The 19,433-nt window shown below is 46.8% G+C and overlaps 1 protein-coding gene across 1 annotated transcript in view; it reads left to right on the forward strand.

Moving 5' to 3' along the window:
- Positions 1-19,433, forward strand: part of LOC133342645 (voltage-dependent L-type calcium channel subunit alpha-1D-like) — a 223,582-nt gene that overhangs the window by 83,648 nt on the left and 120,501 nt on the right. Inside the window, 2 exon segments of the mRNA XM_061551929.1 lie at positions 7,952-8,091; positions 16,825-16,967. Of these exon segments, the coding sequence (XP_061407913.1) occupies positions 7,952-8,091; positions 16,825-16,967 (283 nt within the window).

The following is a 19,433-nucleotide window of genomic DNA, read 5'->3' on the forward strand; positions in this document are numbered from 1 at the left end:
TGAGCTCGAGCCCTGCATCATAATTGAGAAATGGTCACATTTTCATCCTTTTACATGTCCAGGTTTCTCACATGTTCAGCAAATGACAATTGCTATATCTCGATTTAAAGCTTTCGTGACTGCAGGGATTCATCTTCTTGGTTCTTTCGGTAAAGTCACGTAGAAGGGAAGTAAAATATATATATATATCGCCGAGGATTAATTTGCCATACATTAACGATACGTTTAAAACATTTATTGAACGCGTAAAACGCCCGGCGTGCACCGGTCTGAGTTCCGGCGTGGACGCCCCGCCTATTGGGTCTGCTTCGCGCGTTGGGTTGGGTGTCGAGAGTGAGTGAGCGATCCCGAGGGTGGCCGCGTGGCTCGAGGTCACGCGGTAATGTTGCAATGCTGATTTCAAATCCTACGATTAAACCGGGGTGCTCAAGCACAGCGAGCGGCGTTGATCCTCCTCTCTCAGTGGCCAGGGCCGTGTAGGTAACAAAAAAAGTGCCCGCACCCTGCTGTGTTTTTAACAGATGTCACTTGAAAAGGATTTTGGAGGTAGCTCTGTGAGATCTGCTTCCGTGGGACGTTTTGCTGACAATGAAGGGTCGGGCTCTGCTCGGCCAAAGATCAGAACGGATACTTAGTCGCATGAAAAATAAGAATAGGTTTTACCCTTTCTGGCAACAAAACAGGTGTTAAGATAGTCTTGGTTCTTTCGGTAAAAGTTACGTGGAAGGGAAATAATAAAATTATAAAAATAAAACACTAAACAATAAATTCTTACGACGTTTCGATTGCAACACAAGCAATCGTCATCAGGTGTGAAAACCACAGCAAGAAACTTCTCTTGCAATAATTGTATTGTTTTATTTTATTATTATTTCCCTTCTACGTGACTTTACTAAAAGAACCAAGACTATGAATCCCTGCAGTCACGAAATCTTTAAATCGAAATTTAGGTGTTAAGATGTTCAAACACCAAATGGATATCTTTTGCAAGGAATCAAGTCTGCATTAACCACACGTACTCGCGGTGAACATGCAAACAAAAACATGCTCCGACAATGATTTAATCTCGTGTCACGGCACCACCAATAGCACAATCGAGTAAACATTGGGTAAAGATAAACCATTTTAAGGATATTTATACATTTTCTCTTCTAGAGTATGGCGATGCATAACCCGACATTCGCAATTGCCGCTTCTCACAACCACACGTTGCCGGGAATTTATTTTGACTTCCTCTGGATGGGTTTTTGTTCATCCCCCCCCCCCACCAGCAGTCTTGGCTGACACTGGGACAAACATCGGGCACATTTCATTCCCTCCAGGCGAACGCAGAAAACGGAGAGCTCGCTCTAATTATTGTGATTGATAACGGCCGCAGTAATCGTATCATTAATAGTGCTTGGACGATTACTCCTCAGAGTACACCGACTTGATCCGCTGTGCTCTCTGCGTGGTGCAATATTAGCCATCGCCACCCACCTGAGGTTGGAGGGTGTCTTCCCACAGCGCCAACCAATCCCCTCACTGTCACCTGACATTCCGAGGTGGCCGTGTGGCTCAGAGGTCAGAGCGTTGACCTGCCCCTGCCCCCCCCCCCTCCTCCTAAAAATAATCCAGGGTTTGAATTCAGCTATCAGCCACCTGTGATTAATCCGGGGGTCCTCATGCATAGCCCATTGATCACCAATAAATGTAATAAGACAAATATGTATCCTAAAAAGAAAGACGTGTTTTCACTCGATGAGGATACATTCCACTTTAGAGAATGACAAACATCAGTTTGACTGCCCGTTTATGGATTATTTTTCTGCGGCAGAATGTGCAACAAATTATGCCTGGTACTGTGTAGATAAAAAAAAAGGTACAGATGAAGGGATCTCTGAAATAGTTTCGTAAACATTTATTTCCGTGGGCTGTTCTCTAAGGCACGAGGTTGTGTTGTTCTGCGAGAGTTCGGAATAAGCACTAATAACCTAAAATACATCGACATTTTTCTATATATTTTTTAAACAGGACAAATCAGATTCTAAAGTACGGCCTTACACAATTCCCCCGGTGCTCAAGGCTCCGCACGATTTCGCCTGTGTTTGGTAACGAGTCTGAAAATGGCAATGCACAGCTTCTGCTCATCACACACACACTTCCTTTCCGTCACCAGCCCTACCCACGTTCTGGGAATCAGCAGGGATTCACGGTGATGCAGGCGAGACTTGCGTTAATTTACCGCGCTCAGGAAGGGCGATGATGGCTTTTGGGCCGTTGATGCGACAGACGCTTGGGTCCACCAAATGCTATTTTCAGTGTCTCCTGCTACAGGAGTGTAACAGTCGAGCGTGATACATCTACTGCTGGATAAAGGTCTCTGCCCGAGCCCTCGCCATCTCCCACGATCTTGCGACGCAACGTTTGGTTTCATCGCGCCAGGCCACCGATTGACATCCTCTTGGGTAGCCTGTTCCCCCCTCAATTAGGCTGTCACTCCAACGTCGGCCTTGACCACCGACCGTCAACCCTTCCAGCCACGTGCCCTGCCCAATCCCACTTACTTTTGTTCCCTGTCAGTCGACGGAATCGGTGGACATCACCGGCAAAACGTATTTGTAAGACGCATTGAACCCTGGCAAAGGAATAAAAACAAAGCCAAGGCTAACAAATGCACGAGGGGCCATGGAGAGGCGCGCATGCTTGGAAGCGCAGCGAGAGACGGGAAGAACTCGTGGAATAGGGAGGATTGCAAGCGAGAGACATCGCTTTGGCTGCGAATAATTTTTAGGCGATCCCTGCCCTGTAGCATTTTAAAGGAAGCGGGGGCACGACACTAGATATTAAACACACTGTAAACAAATGTTGTTAAGCGCTAAGCAGAATGAATGGTGATATAATATCTTGTCTATCGTGCATTTGCCTCCAGCTCTGACCCTCCTATGTGTTAGTATACGAGGAAAGTCTGCAAAACGTATGGCTTCATTTTAAATGTTTTGCAGTTTTTTTTACGTTGTAACATTTTACAAGTTGTTTCAGCCATCTCCAGCCCCATTCCGCAATATCACCATGGGACTGGATGGGTCACCATCCTTCGAATGCAAAATCACCATGGGACTGGGTGGGTCACCATCCTTCGAATGCAAAATCACCATGAGACTGGGTGGGTCACCATCCTTCGAATGCAAAATCACCATGGGACTGGGTGGGTCACCATCCTTCGAACGCAAAATCACCATGGGACTGGGTGGGTCACCATCCTTCGAATGCAAAATCACCACGGGACTGGGTGGGTCACCATCCTTCGAACGCAAAATCACCATGGGACTGGGTGGGTCACCATCCTTCGAACGCAAAATCACCATGGGACTGGGTGGGTCACCATCCTTCGAATGCAAAATCACCATGGGACTGGGTGGGTCATCAGCCTTCGAACGCAAAATCACCATGGGACTGGGAGGGTCACCAGCCTTCGAACGCAAAATCACCACGGGACTGGGTGGGTCACCAGCCTTCGAATGCAAAATCACCATGGGACTGGGTGGGTCACCAGCCTTTGAATGCAAAATCATCACGGTACTAGATGGGTCACCAGCCTTCGAATGCAAAATCACCACGGGACTGGGTGGGTCACCAGCCTTCGAACGCAAAATCCCAGCAGCCGGGAAACCTGCGTCGCCGTTTCTCTGCCGCATGATATACCTCGGTGCGATCGTCGGCCACGGTGTGTTTACAGGGCATTACGCTTAACACCGCGACAAGGGGCACGGTGAACTTGCCATGACCGCGCGCGGCTGCAGGTGTGGTGCGTCTTAGCGCTACGCTGCGCTACGAACCCGGCGACCCGGTGCTGGGCCTCCTGCGCGAGGTCGACTCGGCCTCAAATGAGTACCTGGTTGCGGTGTGTAAACATCGCCACTGGGGAGACAAAGGCGGCCGGGCGTGGTGCTGGACACCCACCCCCTCGTGCGCCGTACCGGCCTTCATAGGTGCTCGCTAACGACACTTGCCCCAACAGTCTGTTAAGGCTACAGGGGACGATCGTTGCCTTTGTGTGGCACAGACTTCCACGTACTGCTGTGCGCACGCACAGCTGTGCGCACGAACCGCTGTGCGCACGTACCGCTGTGTGCACGTACCGCTGTGCGCACGTACCACTGTGCGCACGTACCACTATGCGCACGTACCACTGTGCGCACGTGCGCTTCCCGCCTAAGAACGGGTGTTGTGCACTGAACTGCCGACAGAGTAGGGCTGAACGATTTGGGGAAAATATCTAATTGCGGTTTTTCTGACAGATATTGCGATTGCGATTTGATTTGCGATTACATTTTTAAAAGTCAAGCTGCAGTTCCATATTCACTGTGTAATAGATGTAAGACATGTGATGCAGCATTATCACATGATACCATCAAAATATGAACTGCAAGGATGAGAACTTAAATTATATTAATTGCTTGCAACATGTATTTATTAAAATGTTTGAATTGAAATAAAACAATCAAACAGAACAATTGTTAAGTAAAATAAATAAAATTCTTTATTTATAATAATAATAATAATAAAAAAGTTACAAATTCCAACAAGAAAGTAATAGGACTTTTCAAATCGACGTGATTTGCTAACCGCATTGTTTCAAATTGCGATTTCGATTTGCATTCGATTAATCGTTCATCCCTACCGCACAGCAAAAGGACCCCTATATATGTCATGCGATCCCCACCTTAATTTCTTCAAGACGCAGCACATCACGCACCCCCCAACGCCCCCACCCATCACGCTGGCCACGCCTTCCACCGCTGCAAACTTGCGCCGATTCACGGCAGCGTCAGGGTGGAGGGGGGGGGGTTGCGAGTCTCGAGCAAGTGACTCAACGCGAACCCATCGCTTCACTGTCGGCTACTGCGTGAGGATTTCTATCGCTTTGTTTTTTAAATCCTTTATATTAAGTTCGCTTGCTTGCTTAGGACCGTGCAAATCTTTCGGTCGTTTTTTAACCCGCTTCCCGTAATCCAATCGAGCTGACATTTTGCACACAGACTCGTTGTGCATGACAATGCATTTTCGTGAAAAAAATTCCAAAATTTTACAGTGTTTAGGGATTTTTTTTAAAAATATTAATTACCAATTGTTTAATGCTGCAGGCAATCATCTGACCCATAGGTGGCAGCCATCTCAAGCCAGAGGACGAGAGGGCTTTAGCCGCCCCGATGCCACGCATATAAAGGATTTATAGTGAAAAACTTTGTTTATACGGGTTATACTTGTTTGGGTTGCAAACGGCTTTTACGTGTCCGCGTCTCGTGACTCGGGATGCATCGGCGGCGGCGTTCGGAGTTGAGTTCCCCGTGGCCGATGAGGAATTCGTTCGAGATGCACCCCACCACCAAATCCTCTCTCCTCATTTTACCCTCTTAAAAGCACGACGGATCGCATTTAACCGTCGCCGATAAGACTCGGGTGTTCGCTTGGCCTCCGTTTTGTGGGATCGACCATCGGGCGTATTTTTTTTAAATGTTGTACTTAATCGTGAGGGTGTGCAGAGGCTTGCCTTCATAGGTGCTCGCTAACAGCACTTGCCCCATCAGTCTGTTAAGGCTATTCGGGGGGTCTTTGTGTCAATTGACACCGTGGCATGTCAAGTGAAATGTATGTTCGTCATTTATTTTCTAGCCCTTTGTGAATCCATCGAGGAATAAAGGAATCCTCATGGCGTGTCGGCCACTCTGGTTGCTTTATCATACTTCACCGTGCTGGTTGATTTACCATACTTCACCACGCTGGTTGATTTACCATACTTCACTGCGCTGGTTGATTTACCATACTTCACCACGCTGGTTGCATTACCATACTTCACCACGCTGGTTGATTTACCATACTTCACCACGCTGGTTGATTTACCATACTTCACCACGCTGGTTGCTTTACCATACTTTACCATGCTGGTTGATTTACCATACTTTACCATGCTGGTTGATTTACCATACTTCACCACGCTGGTTGCTTTACCATACTTCACCGCGCTGGTCCGTGTGGGTTCGTGAATGGAGGCCAGGGGGCGGTTTAGTGATGACTCGACACTGACATCAGCTGTGATCGGGAATCAAACTCGGGTTCTCTGGACTCACAGCATGCCACCTTCTGTCCACTCTGTCGTTCGTATAATACTGTGATCAATATCAAGACGATCTAAAGTGTGTATGTTTTTGGTCTTTTCCAAATGTTATTCCTGTTGTGTTATTGGCTTCGTGTGATGCGACGAAGATCTTTCCCTTTGGAACTCTCATCACCCACACGTTGAAGAATGGCCCGTGAAACGTGGTATCACAAGACCTGCTTCTAAGATCAACTTTGAGCGAGATTGCTTAATCACACGCTTACGAAGTGTGCTTACCCACATGCCCTGCGTGCAGACGGACGGTTGTAGCATTGCATTCAAACTAATATTCTTTTGTTATTTCTCGGAGGTGAAGTTCATTGGAAAAAAATACACATTTTAAATTGTGACGTAATTAGTGACTAGGCTGATGCCATTAACTCGCTGCCCTTGAGAAACCAGATTAGATCCCAATATCTCTTCAATGCCGGCTCAATCCTCCGAACCATTAGCCAAATAATCCTATGACGGTTTGAAAATTGAGTGTACAAGCTATATTTAAAAAAAGCGAGCTTCTTTATCAACATATAGGATAGAAATTCACCAAACATTGTAGGATAATACAGTGGGGCAAGGTACAGTGGTTACACTAACGAGAGCTAAAGGGTACAGGTCATTAATTATATTGCTGAATCAAATGCTCTGTAATTAGTATATTACCCTTGGAAACATCACAGAGTTGACGTATTAGGCCACTTCAGTGCATCAATCCACCATTATCAACGATCTGTAATAATGAGGCGCTGTTGTAGCATCGCTTTCGGCCTCTGTGTAAAGATCTGCATCCTCACTCCTCGTGCTTCTGATTGAACTGAAACACGTTGCTCGCATATTCATCTTCCAAATGAGGCTCACAGATTACATATCTGCGGGCGTTGGAGATGTATTTTGTGTTTGTGACAAACTCCCCTGCAATTACCCACACTCTCGCACCGGCGCTTACGGAATATTAAACAGCTGATGGGTGGCGGTGAATGGAAGAGTTGCGGTGTAGCGGTCGGCACATTGCGGGTACGAACCTGGGCCACCTAAGTTCGATTCCCTGACGAAGGCCATCATTAGCGCCGATTGATATCCGGACCCGCTTGTGGCCCCTGACTTCAGCAACCAGCACTGATCGGATGGGGGGAATAATAATAACCAAACACCCTCCCCATGACTGACACGGCATTAGAGAGACCTTCCATCTAGCAGTGGAGTGACAGGGACTGGATATTAGCGGACAGCAACGGTTTAATCCATTCACACACATTTGCTTTGTCTGTGCTGTGCCTTGTGTTATTATTTCCCCCCTGCTTAACAGGGTCAGCATGGCAACACGGACTAACCCACCAGAAATCCATTCACAGTCATGGCAAGGAATGGCAAATCGACGAACGTTGGTTTTGTTGATAATGCGCGCAGCATTGGGAATGTGCGCGTAATTAAGTGGGAAGCTGCCTGTCCTTCATCGCTGGGAAAAAAAAACCTCCCCAAAAATCCTAGTTTTCAAATGCTGTCATCACACTTGACACATTTGCATCTTTGATCAAGTTGATGCAACTACATACTGTGACAGCACGCGTTTTGGGACTCATCAGCATGTCAGACTGCTTACTTTGTCTCAAGGGCAAAATGCTCTTCGTGCCCTTGGACATGGATAGAGGGGGTGTCATGTTTACACGGCAGATTCATATTATTGCTCCACGCGCTAAAGAACCTCCCAGCCTGTGGAGCGAAACGTCGGACATCATTCAGAACAACACGCCGGTATAAGCGTCGGAGGAAATTACTGACGAACGCTTTGATGCGTTTCTCTTTTTTTTCCCGCAGGAAAAAGTGGAATATGCGTTCCTTATTATTTTCACAATCGAAACGTTCCTGAAGATTTTGGCGTACGGGCTCGTCATGCATCCCAGCTCCTACATCCGCAACGGGTGGAACCTGCTCGACTTCGTCATCGTCATCGTGGGGTAAGAATGCACGTTTGTGTGTCGGAGTCTGAATCTTTATTCTTCCTTGGAGAAATCCGAGGAGCTATGAAGCTCTTTTTCTCAGATGTCCAGTTACAACCAACGCCATCAGTGCGTGCTGATGGCATCAGATTTCAAACACACTGTTGCCGTGGTGTAACGGTTAAGTGCACTGGAATTGTAATAACACAGAGGTAGACCGTTCGATTTCATCTCCCCTGTGCAGCAGCAGTTAATATAACGGTGCAAGTTTCTTAAATCCCTGCCCCCATCTCTGTCCACCAAGCAGTGTTCATGGGTACAGCACGGTGAATCAATCGGCAGGTCACGTGGTGTGCGGTGAAGTGTGGTTACTCCCACCTTGGTGGGGAGTGGTGGCATAGCGGTAAGTGAGCGGCCCGCTCCGAACCCGCCGGGTTCGATTCCCGTTCGCGGTCAACACGAGTGACGATTATCTGAACGCGTCCTGGGCCTCCCCTAGGTGGACTCGGACTCAAATGAGTACCTGGTGCGGTGTGTAAACCTCCACTGGGGAGAGAAAGGCGGACGGGCGTTGTGTTGGCCACCCAACCCCCCTTCATAGGTGCTCGCAAACAGCACTTGCCCCAACAGCCTGTTTCGTCTTTATGGGGGATATTTGTCTTTGTGATCCCAGCTCTTCCACGATGTGTTGCCGGCGTGGAAGAGTAGGCCAAGTATCCGCTAGAGGGGTTTTCTAGAGCTCTCTATTGTGAGGTCCTTCCACCAGAAGTGTTGTAAGCAAGACAAATAAATTATTTACCCTCTCAAGATTCTATGAATGGTCAATATTCTCAGGATCATGATTCGATTTTAAGAATGTATTTTACTCTTTTTGTTCTTGTTGTAAGTGTAGCACCTCTAGTGGCTGCAGGGGTCATGTGAACCAATTAAGTACAACATGTATTCTAATTGATAATAATCTATTCTCGTACACGCAGAAATCAACGCAAGTATCATGAGTGCAAGATTATGTTTTAATCAATGGATCGATGCGCGGTTGGAAGCCTATTATCTACTGTCTATTTAGCAACCGTTATTTAATTAATTCCCATCATTATTCATTAACTATGTTTACATGAGCAATTTACAGAGTCTTTTTTTTATCCTCGTTTAATTACCAAAGAAAGCTCACACACGACCACTTTTGAACAGGGTCTCCTGCGTTCAGAATGTTTGACCCATTTAATGAGAATGTGTCTTTGCGAGGTGAGCTAATCAATGTATCCGCAGAAACACCAAACGAGTATGAGGGGGAAAACCAGGGTCTCTACGTATGTATGGGTTTATGCACCAAGTCGCTGTCCGTCTCCCAGCGTCGCCTCCCATCTCAGCGAGGAGGGCGGAGTGTCGCTAATCTGCGGCACGCATCAGCAATCCCTTCGCCTCCAAAATTGCCGGTCGGCGGCGCAACGCAGCGGTCAATTTACGAAGCCTGCCGATGTGACCGCCATCTCGCACGGCGAGCCGCGTGCGTTGTTAGCTCACAGGGACCACTGATGAGGCGGGGGGCGGCAGTGGGGGCTGTGAAAGTTACGGACGAGAGGGTTGAGCTGGCCCATCTCGATGCAACCACATTTTTTTACGGTGCATTCGTGTTTGTTTGCACATTTTATTTATAACGTTAAATTGCATCGATGCGCTGGAAGAGGAGCACGGAGCGCGTCTTAGATGAAGCCAAAAGCTTTTCCCTTTGTTCTTTTCTAACACTCCGCGACTCTGTAGAATGCCCGCCACTGTAGAATTCAATATCGCCTTGGCCACTCAAGCCTGTGCGGCGCCACTGCCTCGAGTGAAGTATTTCCAGGTCCACGCGCGTTCATGTTGCTGGGCACGCTCGGTGTGGGGTCGTGACGCGCTCGCCGTGCGCTCTCGGGGGTTCACAGTTCGAATCCCAGCGTGCATTCGACGGTAAAACATCCCCGCGACATCCGCTTTGCTTTGGACGTTAAAGACCCCTTGAAGCCATTGACGAGAGCAAGCCATTGCGTGCCGGCTTCATGGTCCAAATTTGCCGAGCTTGAAAGAAATGACCTACCCCAAATAACTCTTGGGATTAATTAAGGAACCTTCAACGAAATGAGCGCGCGAGGTGTCTTGGGTAAGCAGGCATAAAATAATCATAAAATTAGGACGTGCTAATGCATTTTCCTTTTAGCACATGTGTGCGCTTTCAGTGTCAAATCTGTTTCAACACCTCCCGTTAACTTAGCATGGAGGTGTGGAGCACTACATCAATAATATATAATGATTGCCTTAATTTTAATTATTTCCCCACTCAAATTTGCACGGAAACCACGAATGTTTGTGGGCATTCCTAAAATGTCCATGGCGGGAGCCAGTCTGATTGTTAGCACGGACCTTCATAAAATCCTACAGGGTGAAATTCGCCTCTTCTACCCCAGAGCAGAGGTCGCAACCGGGTACCCGATACCCGTACCCTACCCGATACCCGGCTACCCGTACCCGGCCAGGTACGGGTACTCGTTTGCGACCCTGGTGCGGCCGGATACGGGAACGGGTAGGCCGTGAGTCACTGGTGAGTAACTGTTTGTCACTCATTTCCCAACATCATGTCTCTTCTCACAATTCAAGTTCCTAGAATCAACCCACCCGCCCCTGCAACATGGCTTCATCCCAGAGGTCGCAATCAGGTACCCGATACCTGTGCCCTACCCGTACCCGGCCGGGTACGGCTGGGTACGGGTACCCGTTTGCGACCCTGGTGCGGCCGGGTACGGGTAAGGAATCAAAACCCGTTTGCGACCTCTGCCCCAGAGGGATGATTCATCGAATCCATCCCCAATCGCGATTTTTGAACTTGAATTGCGCGGTCCGGCGTTCTACGCGCGGAACTTCCCCTTCCAAACGCGGCTGGCGTCTCAGGACGTGGTGCAGTGTGCGGCACAGGTCAAGAACCGTACGTCCGGACGGCAAATGATAGCGGGCGTTCGAGCGGTGCGCCACGTGCTTGGATGCATGCGTCTCAATCCACTTCACCCAGGACGCTTGGTTGTTCCTCGCGGCCGGATCCACATTGATCTTCGCACACACTCGTGACAGAAACTCAACAGCTTCGCCAATAACAGTGCCCTAAAGAGGTGAAATTATATAATGGGTGATTTTCCAGGAAATGGCTCTTCCTCATAGCGGCTGAGAGATCTCTGCTCTAAAGAAGGGCCATTGCCAGAAGTGTCCCCTATTATATATTTTTTTTCCACTGTAGGGCGTGTTATTGATGGACGTGTCGAGTTTTTTTTTGTTCGTTGCACACCACTGCCAACGCAGTATCCCACGAAAAAAAAAATAGAAACGCAGTCTCGCAACCGCTATGGCCCCTGACTTTTTTTCCGCGCGGACACACACCCCATGCAATCCAGCTCCGCGTGTCGACCCACACGAGCCAGCACGACGCACGTGGCGGAGGCAGCGGCGAAGATGCACGCCAGGCCTCTGGTGCGTGTGGCGAGCCGTTTCCGACGCTTTCCACGGGTCACGTTGGGCCCCCGGGCCTACCCTGACCTCGGCGATTACCCAATCATCGCTGTCTTGACCACGCTGTCCCCCGGCTAATGGCTGTTTGATAGGCCTTGTGTGGGTCTTCACCTGCCACGTCACCGTCATTTTCCACGTGACGAATTGAGATAATTTAATGCTTGCGGAAAGCCAGGGAGGAAGCAGGCAAAGTGGTGATTAAATTGGTGACGGCTTAGGAAATAATGCCGTCCTGTTTTTTTCCCCAAAATATTCCTGTTGCATTATTTTGAGCCATTTCAGAGGAGAGAAAACCGGTCGTCTGTGAATAGGACTTAACGGCATACTGTATACGAAGTAAAACAGTGAAATCATGATGTGTTTATAACAAATACGTGCCACTCTGCGTTAATGATGAACCTGTCATTGTTCGGTGTGTTTTTTTTTATTCATAAGCAGGCTTTGGATTCTTTGCCATCAAATAAGTGAATGTCAATATTAATTATCTTAACGAGGTTCAGGGAACCCATTTTGAATTTGAAAAAAACGAGCGCTAAATTTGTTTTTGATAATTACACGTTCTTAATTTGCACCTTCAGTGGAACCTCCGGCCTGTCTTTTAATCGCCATTCTGCCATGATGTTGCATTTCATGGGAACAAAGTCTTTACGTGTTATTGCACACAAATTAAGTCCATTTTTATCAGCCCTATTATGAGACTCTTGATGAAATGACACGGCAACGGTGCAATCTAATCTCTGCGTTCGCATCTATTCACGCACGACAAAAACAAATCTTGTGCACGTGGGGAGGAATGCCTCGTTGCGTTGCTTAAGGCGAGCGTTTTAGAGTCAGGGACATAATGCGACCGCAATAAATAGACACGATCTTCACCACTCGAGCTAAAAATCCATTTCCTTGCATTGCAATTTGTCGCGTCTCCTATCGGCACATAAGCGCGGCGGCGTAGGTTACATCCTGAATCTTCAGTGATTATTAAACCTATTTGCCTCCACAGTCGATAAAATAGGAACAGCTTTGTGCGGATGTCAACAGTGGTTGTCCTCTGGATAGACTTGCCCCTGTCATAGGAATGGGGTATTTACACCATTTGTTCAGGGCTGTCGACGGGAGATGACCGCTGCCTCAATGCATATTTTGAACGGGAAATCAGTTTGGCTTTTGCCGATTAAATCCAGCAGAACACATAACCTGCCGCTGAAATTTATATGGCTTCAGCTCCCTGTTGCATGGCAAATGTGGAAGCGTTATGCTAAGTGTATGCCCTGCAGGACCACTGAGCAAGCAGTTCATAAGCATTTGGAAAATATGTTGACATCTCAATAATTTTCACCCCTTGAACCAAATCAACAGCACCCACAGAGGCATATGTTTATTTATGAGGATGTATTAATTTTTAATGGATTTGTGTTTTTCTTGTATTACGTTGACACCAGCGATAGTCAATAATTACAAATATTTATCACAGTTTACGTAAGCATTCCTGTGTATATGCAGCTTTGGAATATCACTCTGCAGAGAAAAAGACAATTTGAGGTTTAGACTGACACGCGATGTATATTTGGATATATCATTGATTTTAGCAGTGAAATACATGATTATGCTGATGAGACGCCAGTCAATTTGTGCGTGTAACAATTGGATATTTACAATTTCTTGCAAATTACTTTTGCTAACCAATGACCTTGCTACGTCGATGCCAATTCTCTTTGCGGTGAGCAAGGCAGGGAGTTGCTATGCAAACGAGAGGGGGAGGGGGGGGACCGATGCTGAAGTTGAAAACGACTCGTGGCGATGAAACCGATCGCTGGGAAGGGGCGAGGGCGGACGCAAAAGGGGGACGACGGCGGGGGGGGGGTGAATCGTTACGCGCTTGCTAATGAGGGGTTCCTCTAGACTTGTCAGCGGTGCAATGAATGATGTTTCGTGGCGTTAACGAATAACCCGAAGATGCTTCCTCGCTGAGACACAGTCTCTTCTCTTAAGTGCTCGCTGCTAGCTTCGGGGGGGGGGGGGGGGGGGTTGGGGAAATAACATCTCGCTAAACCAGCGCACTCTTACATCACGATCGCTAATAAGAGTGTCGGACACATTGACCCCGTGCCCCCATTTCACCGTGCTCAAATTGTGGCTGTTTCAACGAGCAGAGGGGTTCCGTGCCACCTCCTCATCGTCACACCTCGTCAACCAGGCACTGCACCTTGCGCCTCTGCGCATGTTGGGGTGGGGAGGGGAGGCACGTGTGTTCACAAAATCAAACTCGCATCAACATTGTTGAAACGCTCTAAAGCCACAGCTCGCTTTTGTGCACACGCAAACATAAATGTTGACTCGCGAAAACAGAGCGCGAAGCTCACCCGTTCTTTCAGAAACTGCAAACATTGTAAACACCGCGAACATGCCTCACGCTTCTGGCACAGCACAGCAGAGGTCGCAAACAGGTTTTGATTCCTTACCCGTACCCGTACCCGGCCGCACCAGGGTCGCAAATGTGTACCCGTACCCGGCCAGGTACGGGTACCCGTTCCCTACCCGTACCCGTACCCTACCCGAAATGAGTGACAAACGGTTACTCACCAGTGACTCACGGCCTACCCGTACCCGTACCCGGCCGCACCAGGGTCGCAAACGGCTACTCGTACCCGTACCCGGCCGGGTACGGGTAGCCGGGTATCGGGTAGGGTACGGGTATCGGGTGCCCGTGGCACCGTTCGCAAAGGGGTTAATCGTCGTGTGGCAGCGTGACGACCAGGCCAGCGGAACTACCAAAACATTTGCAGAACGAAAATCTTTCCACTGCTGAACCCTTAGGCCTGATTGCTCCGGGGCTGAGTGGCGCAGCGGCTTGAAAGACCCACGATGTGCTGTTTGGTTCGTTCGCTCGTTTCTCAATCCGCTTGTCCTGGTGAGGGTCGCAACGGCGGCAGCGTGTTGAGTAGGACGGTCCAGACCTCCCTTTCCCTGACTCCGGCACTACGTTACTATACACTACTACACTACACTATATACTACTATACACTGCTACACTACACTATATACTACTATACACTGCTACACTACACTATATACTACTACACTGCTCTATATACTACTATACACTGCTGCACTACACTATATACTACTACACTACACTATATACTACTATACACTGCTACACTACACTATATACTACTATACACTACTACACTACAATATATACTACTATACACTACTACACTACACTATACACTACTATACACTGCTACACTACACTATATACTACTATACACTGCTACACTACACTATATACTACTATACACTGCTACACTACACTATATACTACTACACTACACTATATACTACTATGCACTACTACACTACACTATATACTACTACACTACACTATATACTACTATACACTACTACACTACACTATATACTACTACACTACACTATACACTACTATACACTGCTACACTACACTATACACTACTATACACTGCTACACTACACTATACACTACTATACACTGCTACACTACACTATATACTACTATACACTACTACACTACACTATATACTACTATACACTACTACACTACACTATATATTACTGTACACTACTACACTACACGATATACTACTATACACTACTACACTACACTATATACTACTACACTACACTATATACTACTATACACTACTACACTACACCATATACTACTACACTACACTATATACTACTATATACTGCTACACTACACTATATACTACTATACACTACTACACTACACTATATACTACTATACACTGCTACACTACACTATATACTACTATACACTGCTACACTACACTATACACTACTATACACTGCTACACTACACTATACACTACTATACACTGCTACACTACACTATACACTACTATACACTGCTACACTACACTATACACTACTATACACTGCTACACTACACTATACACTACTATACACTGCTACACTACACTATACACTACTATACACTGCTACACTACACTATACACTACTATACACTGCTACACTACACTATACACAGACTCGAGCTCTTACTGGGGGATTCCCAGGCGTTCCCAGGCCAGCCGAGCGACATAGTCCGACCAGCGTGTGCTGGGCCGTTCCCGGGGTCTTTGCTCAGTTTCGGAGCATTATAAATGTACAGCGCTTTGTTGATCCACTGCTGGACAAGGGACCTCCCCACTCTGTCTCACTCAGGAGGGTTGCTTTACTGTGCTACACGCCTGGCCAGTACAGCATACAAGTAGGATCATAGAGGTGCAGTGCAACAATTGATTTTGCTGCACTGCACTGACCTCGGCTTCCAACCACGTAGTCCCGCAGCAGCAGTGGCAGCCTACAACACCTGTTTATGCACCCGTCCAAACACTATCCAGGCTCACACCAGCTTAGCCTCTGAGATCTCACGAGACTGTGCACATTCCGTGTTATTTGGTCATAGGCTGTAGAAAGTTATGGACAGTACAATTAATTAAATACTGACTTCCGTCTCTTTTTTACTAAAAAATAAAATAGAGGTTGCTTTAAATGTATAAAGAACGGAACACATTCCTCCTGCGGAGGGAGCTGGTAGGAACGTTGGGTTGCACGGTCAATGGCCAGGGTCAACGGCGGCGTGGTGTATTCCGCAAATATGGCCGACTGCAAGGGCGGACACAAGCCGGCGTGAGTAGGTTAAACGTTGAGTTTTATAAGGGCACCACGGGGTGATCAGTCCCTCCCCACCCAGGCCCACCCCTCCCAACCCCCACCCAGCCCCTCTCCACCCTCCCCACCCAGCCCCTCCCTGCACGACGGACGGACGGACACAATTATCCTCTGTGGGCTGGTGTAACCAGGAGGTTCCTACCATGTAAAATGCTACACTGTAACATGATAACAAATGTCATGTTAATAGCTTCAAAAAGCCAAAGGGTCTCCACTTGTTCGCCATCATTGTCAACGCGTGGCCTGGAATCTTCTCCTGGTGGTCTCCAGAGCCCGGAGGAAGCATATTTCTTGTGGCATTGTTGCAAATTCTCAGAAGTGTTCACATTTTTTTCAAGCACGCTGTAATTTTAATCAATCGGCTCATTGGCCTTTCGGACCGGTGTTATCCAAAAAAAAACTCGCGGACGGACGGACGGACGATTCGAGACGATCACGCGCGCGCGTCCCCTCTCTCCCCACACCACCCACCACCCACCGCAGGTTGTTCAGCGTCGTGCTGGAGCAGGTGACAAAGGTGGGCGAAGGCGGCAGCCCCATGGGCGGCAAGTCGGGCGGCTTCGACGTGAAGGCGCTGCGAGCGTTCCGTGTGCTGCGACCACTTCGACTCGTCTCCGGCGTGCCCAGTGAGCGCCGTCGCGTCGGCCCCTTCCCCGTCTGTCCCGCTCGCGCTCGCACCGCGGTTTTCCAAAAAGCCGTCGCTCACGATCGGTGGTTCAAGGGAAAGAAGAAAATTAAGGGGAAAAAAAGTGAAAAAAAAATTTAACCCGTAAAAACAAAGTTTTTCACTATAAATCCTTTATATGCGTGGCATCGGTTTTATTGTATTATTCATTTCTGTTTTTCTTGAGTAAGAGTTTCATTTTTATCACATTGGTATTTGAAATAAAATATGAAAAAAAATTTTCCTAAAAAGTGGACAATTTTGGAAAAAAATTTCACGAAAATTGTCCCGCACAACGAGTCTGTGTGCAAAATGTCAGCTCGATTGGATCACGGGAAGTGGGTTAAAAAACGACCGAAAGATTTGCACGGTCGTAAGCGCGCAAGCAAGCAAGCAAGTGAACTTAATATAAAGGATTTAAAAACCTCGGCACGTTCGTCAGTAACACCTTATGTGGCCTTAAAAGGGTAAAATATATAATTGCCGACGTTACCTGCAATGTCCCCTCTTCGTATGCATGTATGTTGTTGACCTTTTTTCGCACCGTACGAAGCCAATCGTGCTGCGATGAAGGGACAGTTGCCGGCAGCGTCACCTATTGTATAGTCTTCCTTTTAAAGCCACAATGTGCTTCGCTCATCATGCACCACTGCCAACGCAGCATCGCCCAATGGTAAGTTGCACGAAGTGGTGTGCATCGTACCGGTAGGAGAAATAAACCGACAGTACAATGGACTGCATCGGCTTAAAGATAACAAAAAAAAACACAAAGAAGCGTCGTCTTGGTTCTTTCAGTAAAGCCACGTAGAAGGGAAGTAAAAAAAAATAATAATAAAAAAAATAAAAAAATAAAAATAAAAAAATTAAAATTAAAATAAAATGTATTACTTCCCTTCTACGTGACTTTACCGAAAGAACCAAGGAGATGAATCACTGCAGTCACGAAAGCTTTACATCGAAACAAAAGAAGCGGTGCACTCGTGAGTGCCCTCTGAGTTCTAACGACCCTTCCTGCCAAATTGAGGGATAATGCCAGGAAATCTTATTCTTAGGTTTTTTCGGTAAAGTCACGTAGGTAAAACATCAAAATTAATAAAAATAAATAAAATAAATAAAATAAAACAAAAATCACGACGTTTCGGAGGCAACACAAGTCTCCGTCATCAGGTGGGACCGTCACAGCCGGATTAGCTGCATCAAGTGAGGCAATGATTCAAGATGTAATCCCTTAAAAAGCAAGTTGAAGGGGAGGAGAGGCGGGGGGGTGGGGGAGCTAATCAGAATGTGGTAGCCAACTTTACCGAAAAAACCTAAGAATATGAATCCTTGCAGTCACGAAAGCTTCAAATCTAGAATGGCAGGATATCGGCGAGGTGAGCGCTGTGTTTAATGTATTGTGATGCGCGCGAATACTGTTGTGCAGTTTGAAAGTGGTCCCTCGGTTAACGATGTTAATTGGTTCCACGAAGACCATCGAAATTATCGTGAATCGAATATAGGAAATACATGCTAAAGGCATAATTTGTTCCAAGACGATCGAAAGTTGACCTTTTTCACCCTAAAACATCGTTTGTAATATTTAAACACGCATATTTTTCGTAAATAAACGTTACAAGAACATATTAAAGCATTAATATTAATAGAAACATGGATAAATACTGAATAAATGGAGCATTTAAAGGTGCACAAATAGAGCATAAAATAACAATTCTTACTATAGGTTAAGAATGTGGATGGCTCAATAGGTTTACGGAGAAGGTTGTGGTTGGCTGAGGTCTGCCAAGTCCGCTTTGGAGCGCTCCGATTGACCAACATTGGCGGGTCCCCGTGATATCGTAAACAGTTTATACTTTAGTTTTTTTTACGTGGTTGTTTAGTTACTGCAGCTACATACTATTAACATTCTTTCCCTTTATTAATGCTACCCCTATCCCCTCTCTTTGATGCTGCTAATCCTGCATAATGCACGGGCATAATATGACTTTGAAACCCCCCGCCCACCTCCTACGCATTTCACGAGTAGTACTAATCACATATCTGCATTTCCCATAAATATGCTAAATTCCTCTTGATATGCACATTTTTTGTCAAGGTGCTCTTCCCCTTCCAACCCAGCTTAAATATACGCTCCAAGCATGGTGGTGTTTCATTCAGACGCTGTCTTCCCGACAGTCCTGGTCTTCACCTGAGGACGGCTGCTTGCGTTGTGGCCGAAACGTCGTGATAATTATTTTATTATGTTTTATTTTTATAATTGTATTATTTCCCTTCTACGTGACTTTACCGAAAGAACCAAGAAGATCTTAAACATCGTTAATCGAAAATCTATCGTCGATCGAAACAATTGGACCACTCTGGAAGGCGGATTGTTAATTGAAATAATCGATGGCATCGTAAAACCGAGGCACCACTATAATGAATACTTAAT

Source organism: Lethenteron reissneri, chromosome 15 (assembly GCF_015708825.2).
Source record: "Lethenteron reissneri isolate LAM-NWPU_2019-01 chromosome 15, ASM1570882v1, whole genome shotgun sequence".
NCBI classification, from domain to species: Eukaryota; Metazoa; Chordata; class Hyperoartia; order Petromyzontiformes; family Petromyzontidae; genus Lethenteron; species Lethenteron reissneri.